Consider the following 19,845-nt stretch of genomic DNA (forward strand, 5'->3'; position numbering starts at 1 on the left):
ATAATTACATCACGTATATGTTTTTATAATAAAAATGTATATAATTTTTGACACTTATTGTTAGTAATATAATTCTGAGATTTGAAGAACTGTCTAATTACCAGCGATGGGAAAGTTACCTTTAAAAAGTTACCGTTATTCGTTACTTATTATCAAAAGTAACTATTCGTTACTTTTTTAATGTTAAAACAAAATTAAAAATTAAATAAAAAATATACTTTTGTAATATATTTTATTAAAAAAATTAATTATTAAAATATTAATAAAATATCAATGAATTTTTTATTTTATTAAATTTGTAAAACCATAAATAATAAGGAAACAATTTTAAAACATTCAAAGTATAAATAAAAAAATTTTAATTTGCATTAAATTTATAACTAATCAAATACACAATATATTTTTTACTCTCATAATTACGATTCGTATTCAGAACGCGCTTACAAAGATGTTAGCGCGTTCTAAATACAGATCTATATGAATATCTGTTGATAATTGAAGATTGAATACGAAAATAGGAAATATAATATGTCATAAAAATAGGAAATAGGTTCCATATATAAAAAGTAACGATAAAAGTAACTCTTAAATTCGTTACCGTTACTAAAAAAATGTAACTACGTTACCGTTACAGACAAAAGTAGTAACTGTAACGATAACGGCGTTACAAGTAACGCTTTACTTCCCAACCCTGCTAATTACTATATTATTATAATAATTATATTTACAATTTCGTTAATAAATAAAAATTATAGATGAAATTTTGTTTCACGTTATAAATCATCCAAAAATCAAATGAAAGTTAACAATTCAGAAATGCCGGCGTTAAAAATGCTACATGATATTCATTATTAATCACAAATACATATAAGTGACAAAGAGATTATTTTACATTATTACCCTGGCTTCACAACGACACCCATTCAAAAAGAATTTGATAAGAAATATAAAGCTCGTTTGTGTATAATATATATACAAAATTATCCAATGTTTAAAATTAGAGAGTAATCTGATAAAATCTGCTCTAGTAAAACGTGGGGTAAAATTCAATCCTGTCGCGCGGATTTCGGAATTTATTCGCGTTATTTTTAGCCGGCACAGATCCCTATTATAGATCGTTCCATTATGTGCCACGAGGTTCTTGACAACGATAACGAATGGCGTAGAAATGATAAATGAGGATAGGTACCTAATCCCTTCACAGAGCACCAAAAGGATCGAGTTGAACTGCATTGCCTTGTGGCTGAGCGGGTGCTACAGCGGCTTGAGGCTGAGATTGCGGCTGCTGCAGATTAGGACCAGTCATCATGGGATTTGCACCGGGCATGGCCATCATCGGCGCAGCTCCTCCCGCAACCATCATACCGCCACCGGCGGCGGAAGCACCTGGGATAGTACACATCATCGGCCTCATACCCTGCATACCCTGCATGCCCTGCATGCCCATCGGCATACCTTGCATACCCTACAGACACCAGAGAGCGAGAGAAATAAGATGTATGTACAAAAGGAAGCATATGTGCCTGCGAAAAAAAAAATTTTCTTTTTCCTTTACGTCAAAATATAACTGACCATCAATATTATAATTAAACTAGAAATTTGGATAAAACTAATTTAGGCGCTGACTGGAAAAAAGATAAATGCATTTAAACCCTATTTGATCTTATAAAGTGTTTTAGAAGCGATTTTGATTACACTAACATTGGATAGAATTGCATACGTCGTCACACGAGATTGGATAAGATAAGTACTTTATATATAATAAATACATTTTTTTTTTCTAATAGAGGCCACTCTCCCTAGAGATTCTTTTTCATTTTACATTTGCAAGGACTCTCTAGAAACATATAATGTAGCTTAATCTAATCTACCTTTGATAACACGTATATATTACTTGCCTAGGTAACAGACGTTTATAATCAACTTGTCTACATTGTCTACATTAATGTCAAGCAAATTACAGCCAACGTACGTAGAAAAAACAAATCAATCTGAAATGTAAATCGCTGCGATAAACTATATACTACATTCTAGAAAAACGTGCACCAAAAGTTACATATCTATGCACAAGCACACAATGCGAGGAGACGCAATGAGATGTCTGAATGTCGAGCTGGAACGTTATCTTCTTCAATGACTTTCGCTTGTCGCTTCAACGAAAAGTGGAGAGACCGGTACAGTGTATAATTTGTATAATACAAATGACAATTATTGACAAAAGTGAGTTAGTGACAAGTCATGTTATCACACATTATCCAGTGTGGTGAATTTTGATGACGAATTATGGGGTTTATCGTGTTAAACGAGACTCGTTCGTCGAAACAAAGACGCTCGTGATCTCGTGAAACTTACCATGATTGCAGGCTGTGAGGGAAAACCCAAAGTGGTGGTGGTTGTAGGTAGAAGTTGCGTCATTCCTTGGCCCTGTAACACAGCCGGTAACATGCCATATGCCGGTGTGCATGCATCACACTCACCTAAAAGGTGCTAACTGACCAGAAAATTACTTATGGTGTTACACACAGCGCGAAAAAGTCCCACGGCGGACGATGACTTAATAATATACTTAAGGGTTTAAACAGAAAGCGCTGAGGGATACTACGTGAACACTATACGTACTTAGCACGCCGCCTAATGAGCTAAAATAATTCACTGAACCGTGTGATAAAAAATTTCTATGACAATTTCTATAACAGGGCGGCAACATTGAAAGAAATCCTGTGAGAAATAAACGACCTATGGATCTGCATCGGTAACTTACATTTCATAGTGTTTTACCAGAAACTAAACAGTTGTTTCTTTTTTTTTTTGAAAATAATGCATAACAATGATAATGTGTATATGTGCGTATATTCTTGTGTACCAACAATCAAAAAAAGCGTGCTGAGAATAATTAACAGAGGAAGAAACCGTTAAGACTTACCATGGGCCGATATCCAGCACCGGTGGTAGCTGCCATTGGCTGAGGTGACCATCCGCCAGCTGAGCCGCCCGTTTTCGCGGCGTTCTTCGGTGAGTTCCATTGCATTCCTCTGCAAAAAGAAGGAAAAATACTCGTTAATTCAGAAATGTCGTAAGTTGTGTATACAAACCCGATTTTAGATACATCACGTATTGTATTATTATTACTATTATTATTTTTAAATTTATACCATTTTGAAGATTTATGGAACTGAACTTTACATCGAATATGTTCTAAATAAAATTGCTTTTATATTAGAGAGTATTTCAATAAATAAGATAACATGAGTCACCAGAGTGGATACATATTCATATAAAATTACAACCTGTAACATGTCATTATACATATTATTTTTCCATATATTCCCTATATGTGACCATGTATTTGTTCCACTGATGCACCAAGGCATCGACTTCAATAGCGAAAAAATCAATGTCAAGATCTTGAAATCAAGGAGGCAGGTGCTGAATCATCCACTCACAGCCCTGACCTTGCATCAAGTGATTTTCATTTGTTTTGAAGAAGCACTTGGCTGAAGAGTGATGCAACTGATGCCACAATTGAGCAAGCTGTAGTGTCTTAACTGTAGGACTTTGACATTGAGTTATTCGCTGCTGGAAATCAATGCCTTGATGCATCAGTGGAAAAAATAGACATATGGAGAACATGTAGATAAGTAATATGTGCATTGATATATTAGTACAGTTATATATGAATACATATGTTCTCATGACAGGTCTTGTTATTTATCGAAATACCATCCTATATATGAAAGCGTGGTCAATGTGGTGGACTTACTTCACTTGCTGCTGTGCGCTTTTATTGATGGTCAAGTTCTGCGCAAGGCTAGCGAGACTACTGTCCAAGTCTCCGGTCAAAACCTTGCCAGTGGCAGCTGCGCTAACCGGTTGCCCCGCGGCTGAAATAACATTTAATTCAAAATCAATTCATCATCGCATCGGTATCAAAAAATTGTTAAAAATTGTAAGCAACATCTACGTCAGGCAAAGCTCTTCAAATATAAAAACCACGTGAGGATTAAAGCAAATTGTGAAAATTATTTAAATTTACAAAATAAAGCATAATATTCAAAAAAACATATTTTCTAATAAAAAAATAATTAAAAATTTAATCTGTCAAAAAAACTTGTAAAAAGACCAAAATCGTCGCAAAATTTGCAAATAGCAGCGTGCAAAGCTTCTAAATAAAATAACATAGAATTATGTTTGTACAATTGTACAGTGATTCATGAGCATGCGGATTATCATAATTAAATTATAAACTAATAAAGTAAACTAACGATCACATACACATATAATACAAAGGTTATCGCGCGTTTTAAATAAATATTAGCAATGATTAACCAGAGTGATGTAATTATCTATTTTTCTCCAATGATTTTTACGGTTATCTAAAATGCTATAAATAAAAGCACAAACACGTTTATCTACTAGTGCAAATGGCTAAAATTACATCACACTTATCTATCGTTCTCATCATATCTCTAAACATAAACATTCAATGTGACCTTATTGCTATCGAATAAAATATACATAAATTGAACGTGCGATATCCAAACAATATACAAAAAATATCCGACAGATATCCAAAAGACGTATCTTAAATCTAGACGTATTTTTCTTAATTATCAGAGATAGATTTTTACATAGTTGGGATACGCAATATTGTGCTGACGCAAAAAAAGCTGAAAAAGAAAAAAAAATGTACAAAACTTGGAAAAGAACAGAGCAAATGAGTAACGACACTCATGCAATTAGCGTGGGTTAGTTTAGGCATTCCCGTCACCTGACATCGGCTGCTTTGCCGGCGAGCCGTACCCCACGGGGACTTGGGCTTGGGTAGGAATACCGTAGCCGACCATCGGCGCGCCGGTCATCATGGATTGTTGGCCGGCAGCGTCGTTTGCACCGCTGAATATACCGGCACCCGCCGGCGGTATTTGTTGTTGCAGCGGCTGCTGTTGGCCGGCCACCGCAGCTTGTTGCTGGACCATGGGCGCTGGACGTGACGGAGACCCGCCCAGTGCCATGCGGATGCTGTCGTTGAGATCATCGAAGGCGCTCTTGTTAGCGGGGGGGCCTGGGGCCGCCGCCGTCGCCGCCGCTGGTCTACCATGTGATACTCCGGTCGGAGATAATGCACGCGGTGCGGCACCAACGTTTGCGGCAGCAACGGCGGTCGCGGGTGGCGGTGGTCTAGGTGGCGGCGTGGCAGTAGAGGATATCTTGCCGACAGCGGAGGGTGCCGTCGACGCCACCACCTCGGCCGCCGCAGCGTCCCCGTCGCCGTTCGTCGTGGTCTTCAGCATCGCGGCGGACCCATCGCCCCCCGCGAAAAGATCCGCTTGACCGGCACTGAAGAGGTCTCCGCCTGGCGCCGTTGTTGTTGCTGCTGCTGCTGCTTGTGCCGCCGATTCGTGCGCGCCGCCAACAACACCACCGCCGGCGTTTTGATCGAAGAATCCGAAGGCGCCCGCGTTCGTCGCCGCCTGTTGACCGCCGGCGGTACCGAGGGACGGGAAATCGGACATGAAGGGATTAGGTACGGACGCGGCCGTTCCTGGGACGCCAGCTTGCGCAGAAAGTGATCAAGGTGCATAAGTTAGCTTTTTCTTCCGTTCTCACATTCAAACAGCAATTCGCTAACAATTTATGTAATGCCTTGCGATTATTATACGGCCACCCGTTAATACGTTAGTAACAGAGAGAACAAAAAGAAGAGATACGTATTTGAGTACAACGTTAACGCGACATGACATTGTATTCTTTCCTACTGTCGCGCGTTAACATTATACTTTGAATGCATTCGGAGAATGTATCGAGTAATCAGCGCTTATCAAAAAAAAAAAAAAAAATCATTTCACATATAAAAGAAAAATAATACATAACAGGGTGAGGAAAAAATACCGGAATCCTGAAAAATCTCGAAAGTTAAAAGTTTTACAGAAAAATGTTTCAGGTAAAAGTTGTATGGTTTCAAGGGGACCATAAGAAGGTACCATTGGGTTGACCTTGAATAGTCATGTGAAGGTTACGTGATGACAATCTTTAATTTCTTAAATGAAACACCATACATATTTTTACAGATTTTTACACATTCCTTAAGAGCTTTCTAAAACACTATAATAAAGTATTTTTTTGTTAAACACTTTTCTAGTTATAAGGCTTCAAACACATATTGTCTTTAGGATAAAAATATAAATTTGCAACTAGCAATACACATTTTACTTTAAGATGATTATCTGTTTTAATTACAATAATCCGTCCAATTGATCCGTCTCATTATCCTGTGCATAAAATTATTAGGGTAAGACTATCGAAAAAGGAATATTTTCTATTTAATATGAAAATACAACAACTTTGAAGCCTTATAACTCAAAAAATATATTCGATAAAAAAATATTTTATTAAAGTATTTTAGAAAGCTCTCGAGGTAAGCTACAAGAATATCTAAAAATATATAGGATGTTCCATTTAAAAAATTAAAAGTGTCCTTCAAATGACTATCCAAGATCGAATCAATGGTATCATTTTATGGTTCCCTTGAAACCATACAACTTTTGTCTGAACACTTTTCTATAAAACTTACATTTTTCGAGATTTTTTAGAGTCCCGGTATTTTTTTCTTCACTCTATATAAAAAGAATACACTAATACGTATTATTATTATTATCCATATAGTAGCAAAAATATTTGTTATAACGGTATAATCGCTGTTTCATTCGATACATCTCTGCCCATAGCGTTAAACGGCACGTGTGATTGCTCAGGCGCGTTCCAAGTATCTAAAGTATAAGATGTATGATGCAAAAATATCATAAAAATGGCCGCAAAAATTCTACCACAGAAAAGGGAGAAGAAATATACAGATGACAGAAAAAGAAAATAAAGGTGCACAGAATCGTCTCAATCGCATGTGAATGCGCTCATATATATGTATAATCTCTGCCTATATCAATTTCACTAATTTAATAAGCACTTACTAGATTGCTGATCCTGATTTCCGAATACGGAGGAAAAACTGTTATCTGTAACAAAGTTATTATTTGCTGGTGGCGCAGCTGGCGCGAAACCTAAAAGAAAAAAGAAATAAAGAAAATGAAAACTAAAAGAAGAAAATGATAACTAAAGAAGAACATATCATAATCAAGCGCAGTGATAAAAAAAAGCAGCAATGATCGAGACTATAATACTGAGACTTAAATGCTGTGCTCACCAGTACCGTTGGTCATCCACATGTTGTTCTGAGCGGCAGGTTGCGCGCCTGGTGCGGCCGGTTGCGGCGTCCCGAACATGTTCGCGAACGGATTACCCGCCAGTTGCAGCAGATCATCCGATGCTTTTTGCGAAACTTGCTGCTGCGACAAATAATCAATTATGGTTGCGAAAATTGCGCATAAACTATCGCACTAGTCAAATAAAGAAAAAGACATAGATATACCTGTTGATTTTCGGCCGTTGCTGCACCAAACAAATCTACGATAGGTTGATTGGCATTATTGGTCGGTGAACTGAGGAAGGGATTTGTACTACTCGATGGCGATTGTACTTTTGCCTGCAATATATACATTGAAAAACTTAATATCATGTGTATAGATACAAAAAAATATGCGTGAGTTGCGCGCTACAAAATATAGAAAAATATCTTAGTACTTGAAATGTCAAAAAAGTAGACAGTAAGCTGAAGGAATATTTTGACATTATAATAGCACAAATTAATCAGAGCAATCTCAACTTTGTCCATTTAAAACTAAAACCTTCTTTCACATCATGAGTTCTTAAATATCTTGATTTCTAATAGTTTGCCTAATACCTTGTATTGATTCATGGCGGCTTCCTCTTCCGCAAGAGCTTGCTGTCGCAGTGCCTCGTCGATATGGCCGTTCCCGGTTTGGTCGAGCCGTGCATTGCTGGCTGCTGTTCCGAACGCGTTACTGGTGGAAGACAGGGCGGACACTCCCGACTTTACATTGGTTCTATTGCTGCTTTTGGGCGATGATAGGATGTCGGAAATGTGTGGTGTCAATTGGACGGAAGAAAAAAAAAAAAAAAGAGGACGGACAAGAAGAATACGGAAGGTCCGTTTCAGCGAGTTCGTAAAATGTGGCGAGAGAGAGGAGCATAAAGGAAAATTGATAATTGAAAACAAAGGAGAAGAGAGACAAACAAAAAAACAAAAATACAAACAGTGTAGTACGTATAGATGTAACAATGCGCGTAAAAATGCATAGTGTGCATTAGCCATTCGTACACTCACATACACCCCCTTCTCTCTCTCTTTCTCTCTCGCTCTCTCTTTTTTTTTTTTTTTTTTTTCACTTGCTATTTCGCTCTCCAATTTTTTACTATATGTCCTAATATACACATGCATTTATTGGTGTTCTACTTTCTGTAAGGAAAAGTAGCGTCAAGCTTGCGTACCAAATCAAATCATATTATATGATACATTAATGTGTAAATATATCACTCACAATTATTTTATATAATAATTGCGTGAGTAGTGAAGTTGAACTTGCTACAATAATAAAAAAGCCATTTTGTACAGATAAATACATGTGCATTAAAACATTACATAATATCTTTTTCATTATTTCAAGATAAATTATTTTAACAATTAACGACGTACATCTGATTTCAAATTGTTGTTTAAGCTATATGAGTTTTAATCTACTACAACAAAAAAGTAATATAATTTTGTATTTAATAAATTTCACTATTAATTAAAGATTAAAATATGATTATAATTGAGAATTAAAATATGATTATAATTTATAAGCAATAAAATTAAATTATTGATTTACCATCAATCGCAATTAAGACAATTTATTTATACAACGTGCTTAATATCCAATAAATAATCAATAAAACTACAGGAAAACTACGTCAATTATCTGAACAGATTTCTAAACAGAAATTTTTTCATGCAATATATACAAATGATAATATAAAAATTACAATTACAATTTTCGACGAGAAATACATAAATTGTACATATATTATACATATATGTAAAAATTAAATACCAAAAATTTAGAGACGTAACATGGATACCTTAATGGGTTAGGATATAAAAAGAAATTTCGAAATTTCTAAATATAACTAAATGTCAAATGTCAATGGAAAAAATTAACCTTAAGTATCCAGAAGATACCATGGATAAACTTTTGACAAATTGATAACGATTGAAAAACATATTTTTAAAAATATTGGTCAACATTTTTTACGTTTATTTAAAAAAAGAACATGATGTATTAATCTATATGTGGGTTCAAGATGAATTAATTGGGAAATGATATCCGATAAACAAATGCAATTTTGTGTCATAATTCTTGTGCATGTGCGATAAAACATATTTTGTTCGAGTACTCGTATTAAAAAGCTCGTAAAGATGTGTATAGAAAAAAGTGTTTTTGATCTTAAAAAAAAAAAAAAAATGTACAATGAGACGAAAAACGGTGGATTTTGGGAAAAGTAGAGAAGGAGAAGTATATCGATTTTGATAGCATTCAGCGTAAGGAACGTTTTTCTTTTTTTTTTTTTCTTTTTACTTATTCCTACGTCGATCATTATGTGAGATTTAAATGAGTCGAATAAAAATGAGAAAAGAACTTAGCATACCTTGCTGATTGCGTCGGTGTGTTCGCGGCGGATCCCTTCTTTCCTTCCAAGGAAGCGAGATGTTGCTCCAAAGCGTCCAATAAACTACTCGGTGCCTAAAAAGCAATTTGTCAGTTATTCATTCATAGAGCATCGTTAGAATCGTCGAGTGAGGTGCAAGATAGAATGAATCAGCTGTGCATTGGACTCGGAAAACATTTTTCTGCGCTAAAACGCATGCATTTATATTTTAGAAGATTTCGTGAGTTTGACATAAATATTTTCAGAAAACATGATAAATTAATTTTTGAGACAAAAAGAATAATCGACTCACAAAATCTGCCAAAATAAATATCGCCAATTATCTCTATACTGCTCTATACTAAATCATACTAATTCTACCTCGTTAGATAATCAGTGATGTTATTACCTGTCAGTAATGTACAATAGGAAGAAACAAACGAAAATATTACTTTATCGATTGGCTACACATTTTTTTTTTCACTCATTGTTAATTATTCTTTAAATAACCGATAATTATATACAGATAATCAATATTTCTTCTTATTATTATAGGAGTATATAATGTAATAAGATAGAGAGATAATGAATAGTATCGTAGAAGTACGTACCTTCGTCAGATCTGGTATGTCTCCTTTATCGATGCCGACGTTCTGTAAACAAAAATATATCTCAGTTGTGTCAATTTAATGTTACCGGCCGTTTTTACGTTCAGATCATATGTACAACTTACTTCCGCGACTTTCAGGAATTCTCCGACCCTATCCATACGTATGAGGAACTTTTTGTAGAGATCTAAAGCGTCCCGACATTGTTTCTTGTTCATGTCGAAATATTTCTCTGAAAGATCACAATCGCAAATCGTCCGATTAGAGATTACATGTAATTAATCATTCCATCCATCCTCGAATATGCATTTATTACACGTGATTAGGAAAAGCGACTATATATGTACTGCGTTACCTAACAGATTAATGATGCCGTCATTATAGCAAGCGAATAACCGGATAAGATCTCGAAAGAGGAGCATGAAGGCCATGTTTATGACGCCATTCGTGAGGTCGTTAGCCGTGCAATCGAATTCCAGCAACGCATCGAGTTGGGACTGCAGTACTGGCAAAGTTTTCAAAAGTTTCTCGGCATTCATTGTGCGTAAAGTGCCATCCTCCTTCCTACAACATCGATTATTATGTAATAAGGATGAATTATCTCGCTCTAAATGTAAATAGTAGAATAAAATTATGACAATATTTCTTAGCACATACCCTCGTTTCACTTTGCAGAAGTCGAACGCTACCGTCCTGTAGGAAAGGGCCTTCTCGTTGAGATACTTGGCGTATCGCCTGATGAACGGCGACATGTCATATCCTGATCGACGCACAGAGAACAAAAACGGCAATTACTCACTTTTGTTCACATACCGTGGAGATATAATGAAAGCACTAATAGGCAGTGCGACGCAACAATGCGTAAAAGTGAAATTAGAAAGTCGGCAATATACACCCGGGAGATGCGATAGCATTAATTTGATAAAGTTATATAAGCATGCGCGTGTCGGACCCGATTGAAAATTGTTTTTTATCAAACATGTAATGATGAAACTTATAACGTCCGCTCTGAATGTAATTAATTTACAACATACATCAAATTATGCACACATGTACACATGTATATAGGCATTGACAAAATTATTAGGCACTCTTAAATTTTTTAATCTTTTTAGTATTTATATACTATTAACAGAATAAGAAATACGGAAAATTTAAGAGTGCCTAATAATTTTGTCAATGGCTATACATTTATTATAATTAACGCGCGTAAAGTTTAATTTCAAAAATTTAAAGTCGAACATGTATGCATGAAACTACAAAGCAACGTTAGTATATTAACAAAAAGAACAAGAAGGAAACAACATGTTTTACAATATTATCAGAACTCACCCACACGTATTCCTGCTTCGTGTCCGAAGAGATAGAAAGTTAGTCCAGGTTAGTAAATCGTATACACAGGTGTCAGACACATGGAAAAAGAGAAAGATTTTCGCATTTTCCATATGGATGATGCGAGGAAGTTAGCGAGGCGGAAAAAATTTCGCGTGAAAAAATTCGTAGAAAAACGTTCACGTCTCGTTTTAAAAATTTATGATTATTCTCTAAATGTTATCTCGATGATCGATCTTACGTATTATAATCTCCAATCGATGACTCGAGTTCATGTATCTCGTAAACATTCTCGGCGTCAAGGTGTCCGCGATTAGCTATTCAAATTACGACATGTTGCAATTTTCCATGCGACGCGTGCATATTAAATCAATTCGCTCGAATATTGACATACGAGCTTTTAACTGAATTGTTGTAACGAAAATGTTAAATGTGTGCGAAAAGCCGTGCGGTTCGTGCTGCGTTCTTCACGATGATTTTGTTAATACGGAAACAAGTGTTAATTCTTCCGCTTTTCAGGTAAAGAAAATGCATTTTGAAATTTCAAATGACGAATCGTCACGAGAGCGGTTTTTTTTTCCATTCAGGATGACGCAAAATTGATGGAAAATAAACACGTGGAATTTACAGTCAATTGTAACAATCGTAACAGAAAAATCAAATCTGTTAATATATTACCAGGATGTCTGCTCAAATTTTGTAAAAAAAATTATCTGAAAATTCTTTGATTTTATATATTTATAATATATTATAAGCATATAATTCATAACTTGATTTATCGACAGATTACCGATTGCTTTCAGTGTAAGAGCAAAATTATTAAAAACATTTTTAAAGACTATAGCCGAATAAGCATACTAAAAGTGCCCCGACAAGTTTTCAAATAACATTTAGCCAATCACGTTCTCACTGTAAAAAAAATGTTTCAAAACTTCAGCTCCTTAACTTTTTTATTTTCTAAATTATCGAGAAAAATGTCATTTTCAGTTTTTATTTTTCTTTTCTGTAAATATTTGATCCCATATCAATTTTTTCTGAATATTTATCAACAAAAGACACACAAAAAATTTTTTTTTTTATTAATCTCAAATAAAAGCTCGATTCAAAATAAAAGAATGGCCTTTTTAACATGTTTCTTTCGAGATTCAATCATCAAACTTTTATAGAGTACTTTTTTTACATGTCGCAATACTCTCAAATTTTTTCAATTTTTTCGAATTGGTGCAACATGGTGAAAAAAAAAATAAAAATCTTTTTTTTTATTATTTTTTATAGGAAAATAGGACAGAAAATTGTTTATTTTCTTGTAAGAATTATAATAATAATTATAATAATTATAATAGTTATAATTATATTGCAAGATAAAAATATTTTTTATGCAAAAAATTTAAAATTTGTTTAAAGGTTGTATTTGTAAAATTTATTTACTCTCTAAAGTTTGATGATTGACCCTCGAAAGGAACATGTTAAAAGGGCCATTTCTTAATTTTAGTCTTTTTTTTTAAAATCGAGTTTTTATTCGAGATTAATGAAAAAACATTTTTTTTGTGTCTTTTGTTGATAAGTATTCAGAAAAAAATGGATATGGGATCATCTAAAATATTTATAAACAAGAAAACTGAAAATGACATTTTTCTCGATAACTCAGGAAATAATAAAGTTAAAGAGCTGAAATTTTAAGGAAAATTCTTTTTTACAATAAGGAAATGACAGGCCAAGTGTTATTTTTTGAAAACTCGTCAGAAGCACTTTTTGTGTATATTTTTATCCGGCTATAGCCTTTCTTGAATTGCTCAATAAAATTCCAGATTTTTCCAGGGAGTAGACAAATCCTGATTATTATACGTATGTGAATTATTACATATGTATAATTATTTTTTCTTAAATTAAATTTAAGAGATACGAATAAATAATGATAGAACATTATTTGCTCGGAATTTTAGAAAGAATAACGTTATACGTATCAACGTGTCATCATTTTCCGTCATCCAATTCCGGAATATCTTACGATATACCGAGAAACGCAAAGCCGCCCGCTGATATAATCGTAAAATAATCACCTTGTACGCCGCTCTTGTCGAGAAAATTACTAAGCTGAAATGTGCTATTGCTGGAGGCAAGATACTGTGTGAACCTCTGCAAATAGAAAAGTCATTTTAGAATAATACACAGACGTCTCGCGATTCGAACAAAAGCGAAAAAAGGTATTTACCTCATTGCCATAACACATCATATGATGCACGGTGATCAAAGCTTTGAAGACTACCGTCCAGTTTGTGTTCTGCGAGCGTTCTATCAGAAGATTAGCGAGCTGCGGTATGGAGACGTTCGGTTCATTGGTACAATGGATTAAATCTGAAACGAAAGAGGGTCATTATTTTTGACATATATATTTTGGCAAAAAACGTCACTAAAAAAAAATATATTAATATATTTTTTTAATTAAAATATATCGCTACTTTTCGTATCTGTTAAAATATTGTTTGTCACGTATAGAATTTATAGCAGCAATATTCTAGCAATACCTCTAGAAGATTTAGATCCCATTGTCAAATATTAACCACAAATATAATTAAAGATAGGCATCACAGACTAATTTTCTGTTTAAATCACACTAATAGTACAGATATAAATTCTGTCCCTGTCATTTAAATTGATTAAGTGCAAAATATATGCGGTATCACAGTATTTGCTAATAATTTATCTGTTTCAGTGAATTTTTTACAGCTAGAAAATTTTTGTTAAAGTTGCAAGATCATTTTTGTGAGTGGTTGGAAATATTTTTTCGAAATTAATCGATCTCTCGTGCATTCTTGACTCCGAGAGAGACGAAATCTTGCATCATATGCAAGCCACAATGAGAGGCATCGACCTCCACCTTATAAGATTACATCGTAATTTACATACTACGTATGATTCACAATCATCGTCGGTGATGATATTATTGTATTGTGAGAATCTCTCACAAATGTGTGTCGTTTCGTCTCGTATTTCTTCACGTTGCAGTTCTAATGAAACTATACTTTTATACATTCGTAAACTCTTTTACGGATACGTTCAACAATTATACGTAAAAGTGCGAGGTAAAAGCGAATTAATATCCGAATCGCGAATAAAATTACAACTGCCTAGCTTAACGATCTATTAAGTGTAATTAAAAACCACTGACCTCTTTTTATCTCTATGAATTCTGAACTTAATAAGAAACAAGTATATCATTATAAGTAAAAGACGGATGTAATTTCTAAAGTGAACCAACCGTTTTCATTCTGTAAAATCCAAAAATGAAACAGAGACCTGCTAAAATAATACTTGTTTTAGATTGTAGATATATCATATGATATCAACATGATTAATCGTGCCTCCCTCCTTTGTATTTACGATTATTTGATTTAATTTCTATTTTTACTGACTTGTAAACTCTTCGCCTATTAATAATCTGTTTTTATGTATTTTTAATATTTTTATAAATTTAATATTTATATATTATTCATAAATGTAACATTTTAACGTATTAAATTTAGTCTTTTAAATTCGATTTTATTTATTTATTTATATTTAGTTTGTTGCTCTTTAAGCCCTTGTATATCTCGATGATTAATTGTGTGAAAAATTTTTTGTAAAATAATTTTCTCATGGAATTTCCAGTTAAACTTTCAGATGATTCAGATATGTAATTCAAAGAAATCGAATGATTCAGATTCGTATAATTCTCATCATTATTCTCTTTACTAATTATTAGGCGTAATAAATTAAACGATAATCATAATGCACGCTTCATAATTTTAAATATATATGTAATTTTATTTATATATGTTATTAAATATGTATATTTATATTATATATAAATTTATTTCGAAAGCGCAGACAAATATATAATATGCAGTATATTAATAGAATAAAAACAGAAATATAACTTTTATCCAAAATACATCTATACTAAATTATTGTGTACAGACGTAATTTAATAAGTCGGCCAAAAAATACAAGCATAATATAAATTAAAAGAAAAGGATATATTTTTATTTTCACACTCGCATATAATTATAATTTAGATTAACGATTAGTTAGACGATGTTTTTCTTACCCATAATTATACAAAATTATATATATAATTTTATATATTATAATTATATACATATAATATAAAATTATGTATATATAATATATAAAAATTACTATATAGAATTATATTATTGATAAAAAAAGAGAAAGACACACACACAGAGAGATTCTATCCTCGAATTACAAATTATCTAAAAACGACCGAAAAATTCGATACTCTACAAACGATCGCGGTCCATGCTACTTTGTATCTAAAAATGGGAATATAGGGGATGCTATCGATTTTCGCAGCTCGACTCGGCTGACTCTGACCTGCATATGAACTGAACTCGACGTTCGCACAAATATGTCGCGAAACTGGCCATGAAGAAAATATGCACCAATCCATGAAGTAGACGGCGGCAATCTACGTGACGTCGATCAATCGCGATTGATTGACGAAAGTAACAGCCACGTCAGAAGAATACCATTTAACAAGATTAACAATCACGTCGTCGCTCGATTTCGAACGCAATGACGTTTAGCATATTATACTACTATTACTGAAATCGTGATCATATATTCAATTGATTGCGAAATTGGCACATGGTTGTTCTATGAGCTCTCAGATGGCCCAGAATACATATTAGCATATCGTTAATTGAACACTTTAATCTCAAGGTTGAACCTTTGATTAAAATGTAAAGGCAATTTACCCCGAAAGTAAATCTTCTCAAAATTGATCAAAGAATTATTAATATATTAACATGTCGTTAATTGAATTCTTTAATCTCAAGGTTGAACCTTTCATTAAAATGTAAAGGCAATTTTCCCCGAAAATAACTCTACTCCATATTGATCAAAGATGGAAAAAAAAAAAAAAAAAAAAAATGCAGACACTTTATATAAAATACAAATAATATATTAGATAAACTACACTTGACAAAATTTTAATATATAAGAGTTGACATATACTTAACCCTCAAACTGAACACGTGGGTTTTTCGTGCCATTTTTAATCCATTGTTTTAAAAAAATATTAATAAAATCTCGAGGTTGGAAACTTATCAAAAAAAAAAGTTTGTGTCAAAAAGGACTTATAACTGAAAGGACAATTTAAATAGTTTATTCAGTGCAAAGTGCTGGCAAATCTAAATCTGAAGCGGACACAAATGACCCACGTATTCGCTTTATGTACATTAAATAAGAAAGGATCAATAAGTAAAATTTAAAAAAAATATTGTTACTGTTAATCGTTTTTTATAAAAATAAGTTATAAATTTACAATAATAATTTCCTTAAAAAAGAAACAAATTGCTTTAATTTTCATGCTAAAAATATCTTTTATTAAATCAGCATGATAACGAGTAACAAACAGGGGTTGTATGTATTAATCAATTTTGATACTGTAGATTGTAATGTAAATTACATTTTCACTTTTCTTTCAAATAAATTACCTGAAGATTAAAAAAAATTTTTCCTCAGAAAAAAAACACTTTTTTTTTGTATACTTGAAAATTATCCATTTTCGCTCATGCAAATAATCATATTTTTTTAAAGCCGTGGACATATAGTATTTTTTTTTCGTAAACTTTGAACTTTGAACTAAAAATTCCTAGAAGCCCTTTCGTTCAAAATTATTTTTTCAAATTTTTATTAATTTTTATATAAAACATCTATGTTTCCAAATCTTGATCTAACAAATAACAAAAATATAGTATTTAAAAATATTTTTTCTTTAACTCTACTGCATAAACTTTTAGTTTAAACTTAAAAGAAGATGTGTAAATTTTTTAAGAATTTTTTTTAAGTAATTTTAGAGTACAAAAATTAACTCGGACTCCAGTTACCCACGCGTTCAGGATTACGGTGCGAAAAAAACGTGTTCAGTTTGAGGATTAATAATGTTTTAGCATATGAAGAAAAGAATTTCTTATCACACATCGAGTAAGCCTGCGTTCGAGCTTGTGACGACCGGCTATCTGTTATCATATCTGTTTATAATTCGCTAAACGTATTTTCTCTTCGTAATAGGAGAAAGATCAACGCTTATTCGATCGACGTGAAAAACGACGGGTGTTAAACAACATTTTACCGCGGACGGTTTCCCACGGCTTTAAAGCGTCTCTCTCTCTCTCTCTCTCTCTCTCTCTCTCTCATCTAACCGACCGATGATCCCGCAATATCGAAGTCACGACAAGAGGGCTTCGAATGAAAGTGCAACGCGAACGGGCGGAGGGGAGCACCGGATAAAGGCGCGAATGAAGCAGTGAATCAGCAGCGAGCCTTCGGACTCTATCCATTCTATGAACTGCACAACATTTCCATATGGTTATCGCGCGACAAATATATTCAGTGTTATCACGAAAATATCTTCTAATTGGCAGACTGTTTTTGCAAACAAAAACATGATAATTATTCACGCGTGAATTATTATCTGCGTGATTGATTTTAATCCAGAGTAAGATAGAAAATAAATTAAATTTCTACTTTCTTATTTTTTTCGAATTATTTGATCCCCTTTTCTAACTTTATTATTTTTTAATACACTGTATATATAGTGCGAAAAATAATAAAAACTAAAAGAAGAAGAATTAAGATTGATAGTGTCTAAGATAAATATAAGATGAAAGACATAAATATAAAGACTTAATAATTTCAAAACTCATTTTAATAAGAAATCGCGAATCCAGAAAGTAATTCCAGGATGTCTGCTCAAATCTTGTAAAAAAATTTTTTAATCGTCCAGGCATTTTTGTTCAAAATTCCAGATGAAGGAAATATTTTAAAAAATTTTTAATGTAATTTTCTAAAATATTTTTTATTGTATGCGTTTTTCTAATACTTTGCATTCATGCAGGAAAAATATAAGGCCACTTAAGTTTCAAGTACTAAATTGTGCTGAAAAAGCTGAATAGCTTTCGTAAAATAAACATTTTTCACTTGCATAACATTTTCACTTTTTTATCATAAAAAATTACAACAGAATAAACATGTACTGCATATCCAATATTTTGTTAGACATTAAATTTAAATATATAAATGTATAAATATATAAATTGAATATAGAAATAGATATTATAAGTATGTACGTTCAACTGAAAAAAAGTGGATTAACAATAAGATCATTGTGCCATAAAAGTTTCAATCTATATTTTAATTGAACGTATATCACATATTTTAAACATAATTTCCAACTTGGCTTATTGGCAGATTGTCGAATGCTTAATACAATATAAGAGCAAAATTAACAAAAAGAGAATTAAAAAAAAATTCTCCGAATCCCATTAAAATTCTATAAGAATTCCCTAATTTTTTCAATACAAGAAAAATTTCTGAGAATTCCATGTTTTCGAAAAAGTAGATATCCTTAATTGAAATAAAAAGGATATATTGTCCTATGGGATACATTGCTGTGTAGAAAATAAATAGTTCGTAACGAATAGAAAAACTGCATGCAATGAGTAACTGCAATATGTCTCGAACGACGTGTAAATGTGACCTTGCGCGGCTTCCCATTCTAATTATAATCTCCCAAACACGGACGGATTTAGCGACCAAATGGCGTCCGCGTTGGCATCGTCATAGACTGTCAAAAAGAACGTTTCTCGAACGCGTTCATTCAAAACCTCGTGGCTGATTCACAAAAGAAACGTGGGTCTCGATTTTTATCGCTTTGACGTACGTAAAACAGGTGCAAACTCGAATGAAAAAAGTGTAGCGTAACGGAAAGCCAATTAACTTTGACACTATGATGTATCACCCGCAATCAAACACAAATCAAAATGTTGATATTCCCAAATATTATGTAATAAAGATTAATATATATTGCAAAACGTATTAAAATATATATATCAAAATAATCATATATATTAATATGATATTAATTCTTGTATTTTTATACATTAATATATTTTCAATTAAACATTATAATATTACTAAGATTAATATAGATATTTTAAAACATTAGATATATTTTAAATATTTGTTTTAATATTGGAAAATATATTTAGTAGCCGCAAATGAAATTTAATGTGTTTAATTGGCATAAGTAATGTATGTTTCGCGCGACACACACAGCTGATAATACGCAGAGAGCTTTTAATAAATCTTGCCGATAAAGTCACGCGATTGGCAATCGTCGGAGGATGTTGAATGTGCGTGCGCTGGTGAAAAACACAACCGCTATCTAGGCTGTATTGAAGGGGTGTACACCGACCGACTGACACTGCATGTGTATCTCCAGACGCGGACGGGGGCG

General features: G+C 33.0%; 1 protein-coding gene across 19 annotated transcripts in view; it reads right to left on the bottom strand.

Moving 5' to 3' along the window:
- Positions 1-19,845, bottom strand: part of Lap (phosphatidylinositol-binding clathrin assembly protein lap) — a 41,382-nt gene that overhangs the window by 8,914 nt on the left and 12,623 nt on the right. Inside the window, exons 2-18 of one of the 19 annotated variants that reach the window (XM_072886654.1) lie at positions 13,753-13,895; positions 13,601-13,676; positions 11,541-11,555; positions 10,866-10,968; positions 10,564-10,772; positions 10,334-10,440; positions 10,212-10,253; positions 9,601-9,695; positions 7,796-7,967; positions 7,424-7,537; positions 7,205-7,340; positions 6,966-7,055; positions 4,769-5,554; positions 3,761-3,881; positions 2,924-3,032; positions 2,353-2,487; positions 1,190-1,465 (exon numbers count right to left, since the gene is read on the bottom strand). In XM_072886654.1, the coding sequence (XP_072742755.1) occupies positions 1,199-1,465; positions 2,353-2,487; positions 2,924-3,032; positions 3,761-3,881; positions 4,769-5,554; positions 6,966-7,055; positions 7,205-7,340; positions 7,424-7,537; positions 7,796-7,967; positions 9,601-9,695; positions 10,212-10,253; positions 10,334-10,440; positions 10,564-10,772; positions 10,866-10,968; positions 11,541-11,555; positions 13,601-13,676; positions 13,753-13,895 (2,720 nt within the window). In that variant the 3' untranslated portion in view covers positions 1,190-1,198. Of the gene's footprint in view, positions 1-1,189; positions 1,466-2,352; positions 2,488-2,923; positions 3,033-3,760; positions 3,882-4,768; positions 5,555-6,965; positions 7,056-7,198; positions 7,341-7,423; positions 7,538-7,795; positions 7,968-9,600; positions 9,696-10,211; positions 10,254-10,333; positions 10,441-10,563; positions 10,773-10,865; positions 10,969-11,540; positions 11,556-13,600; positions 13,677-13,752; positions 13,896-19,845 lie in introns of all 19 variants that reach the window. The other 18 variants (XM_072886652.1, XM_072886657.1, XM_072886648.1 and 15 more) reach the window with 18 other exon arrangements.

This window comes from Anoplolepis gracilipes, chromosome 2 (assembly GCF_047496725.1).
Source record: "Anoplolepis gracilipes chromosome 2, ASM4749672v1, whole genome shotgun sequence".
NCBI lineage: Eukaryota > Metazoa > Arthropoda > Insecta > Hymenoptera > Formicidae > Anoplolepis > Anoplolepis gracilipes.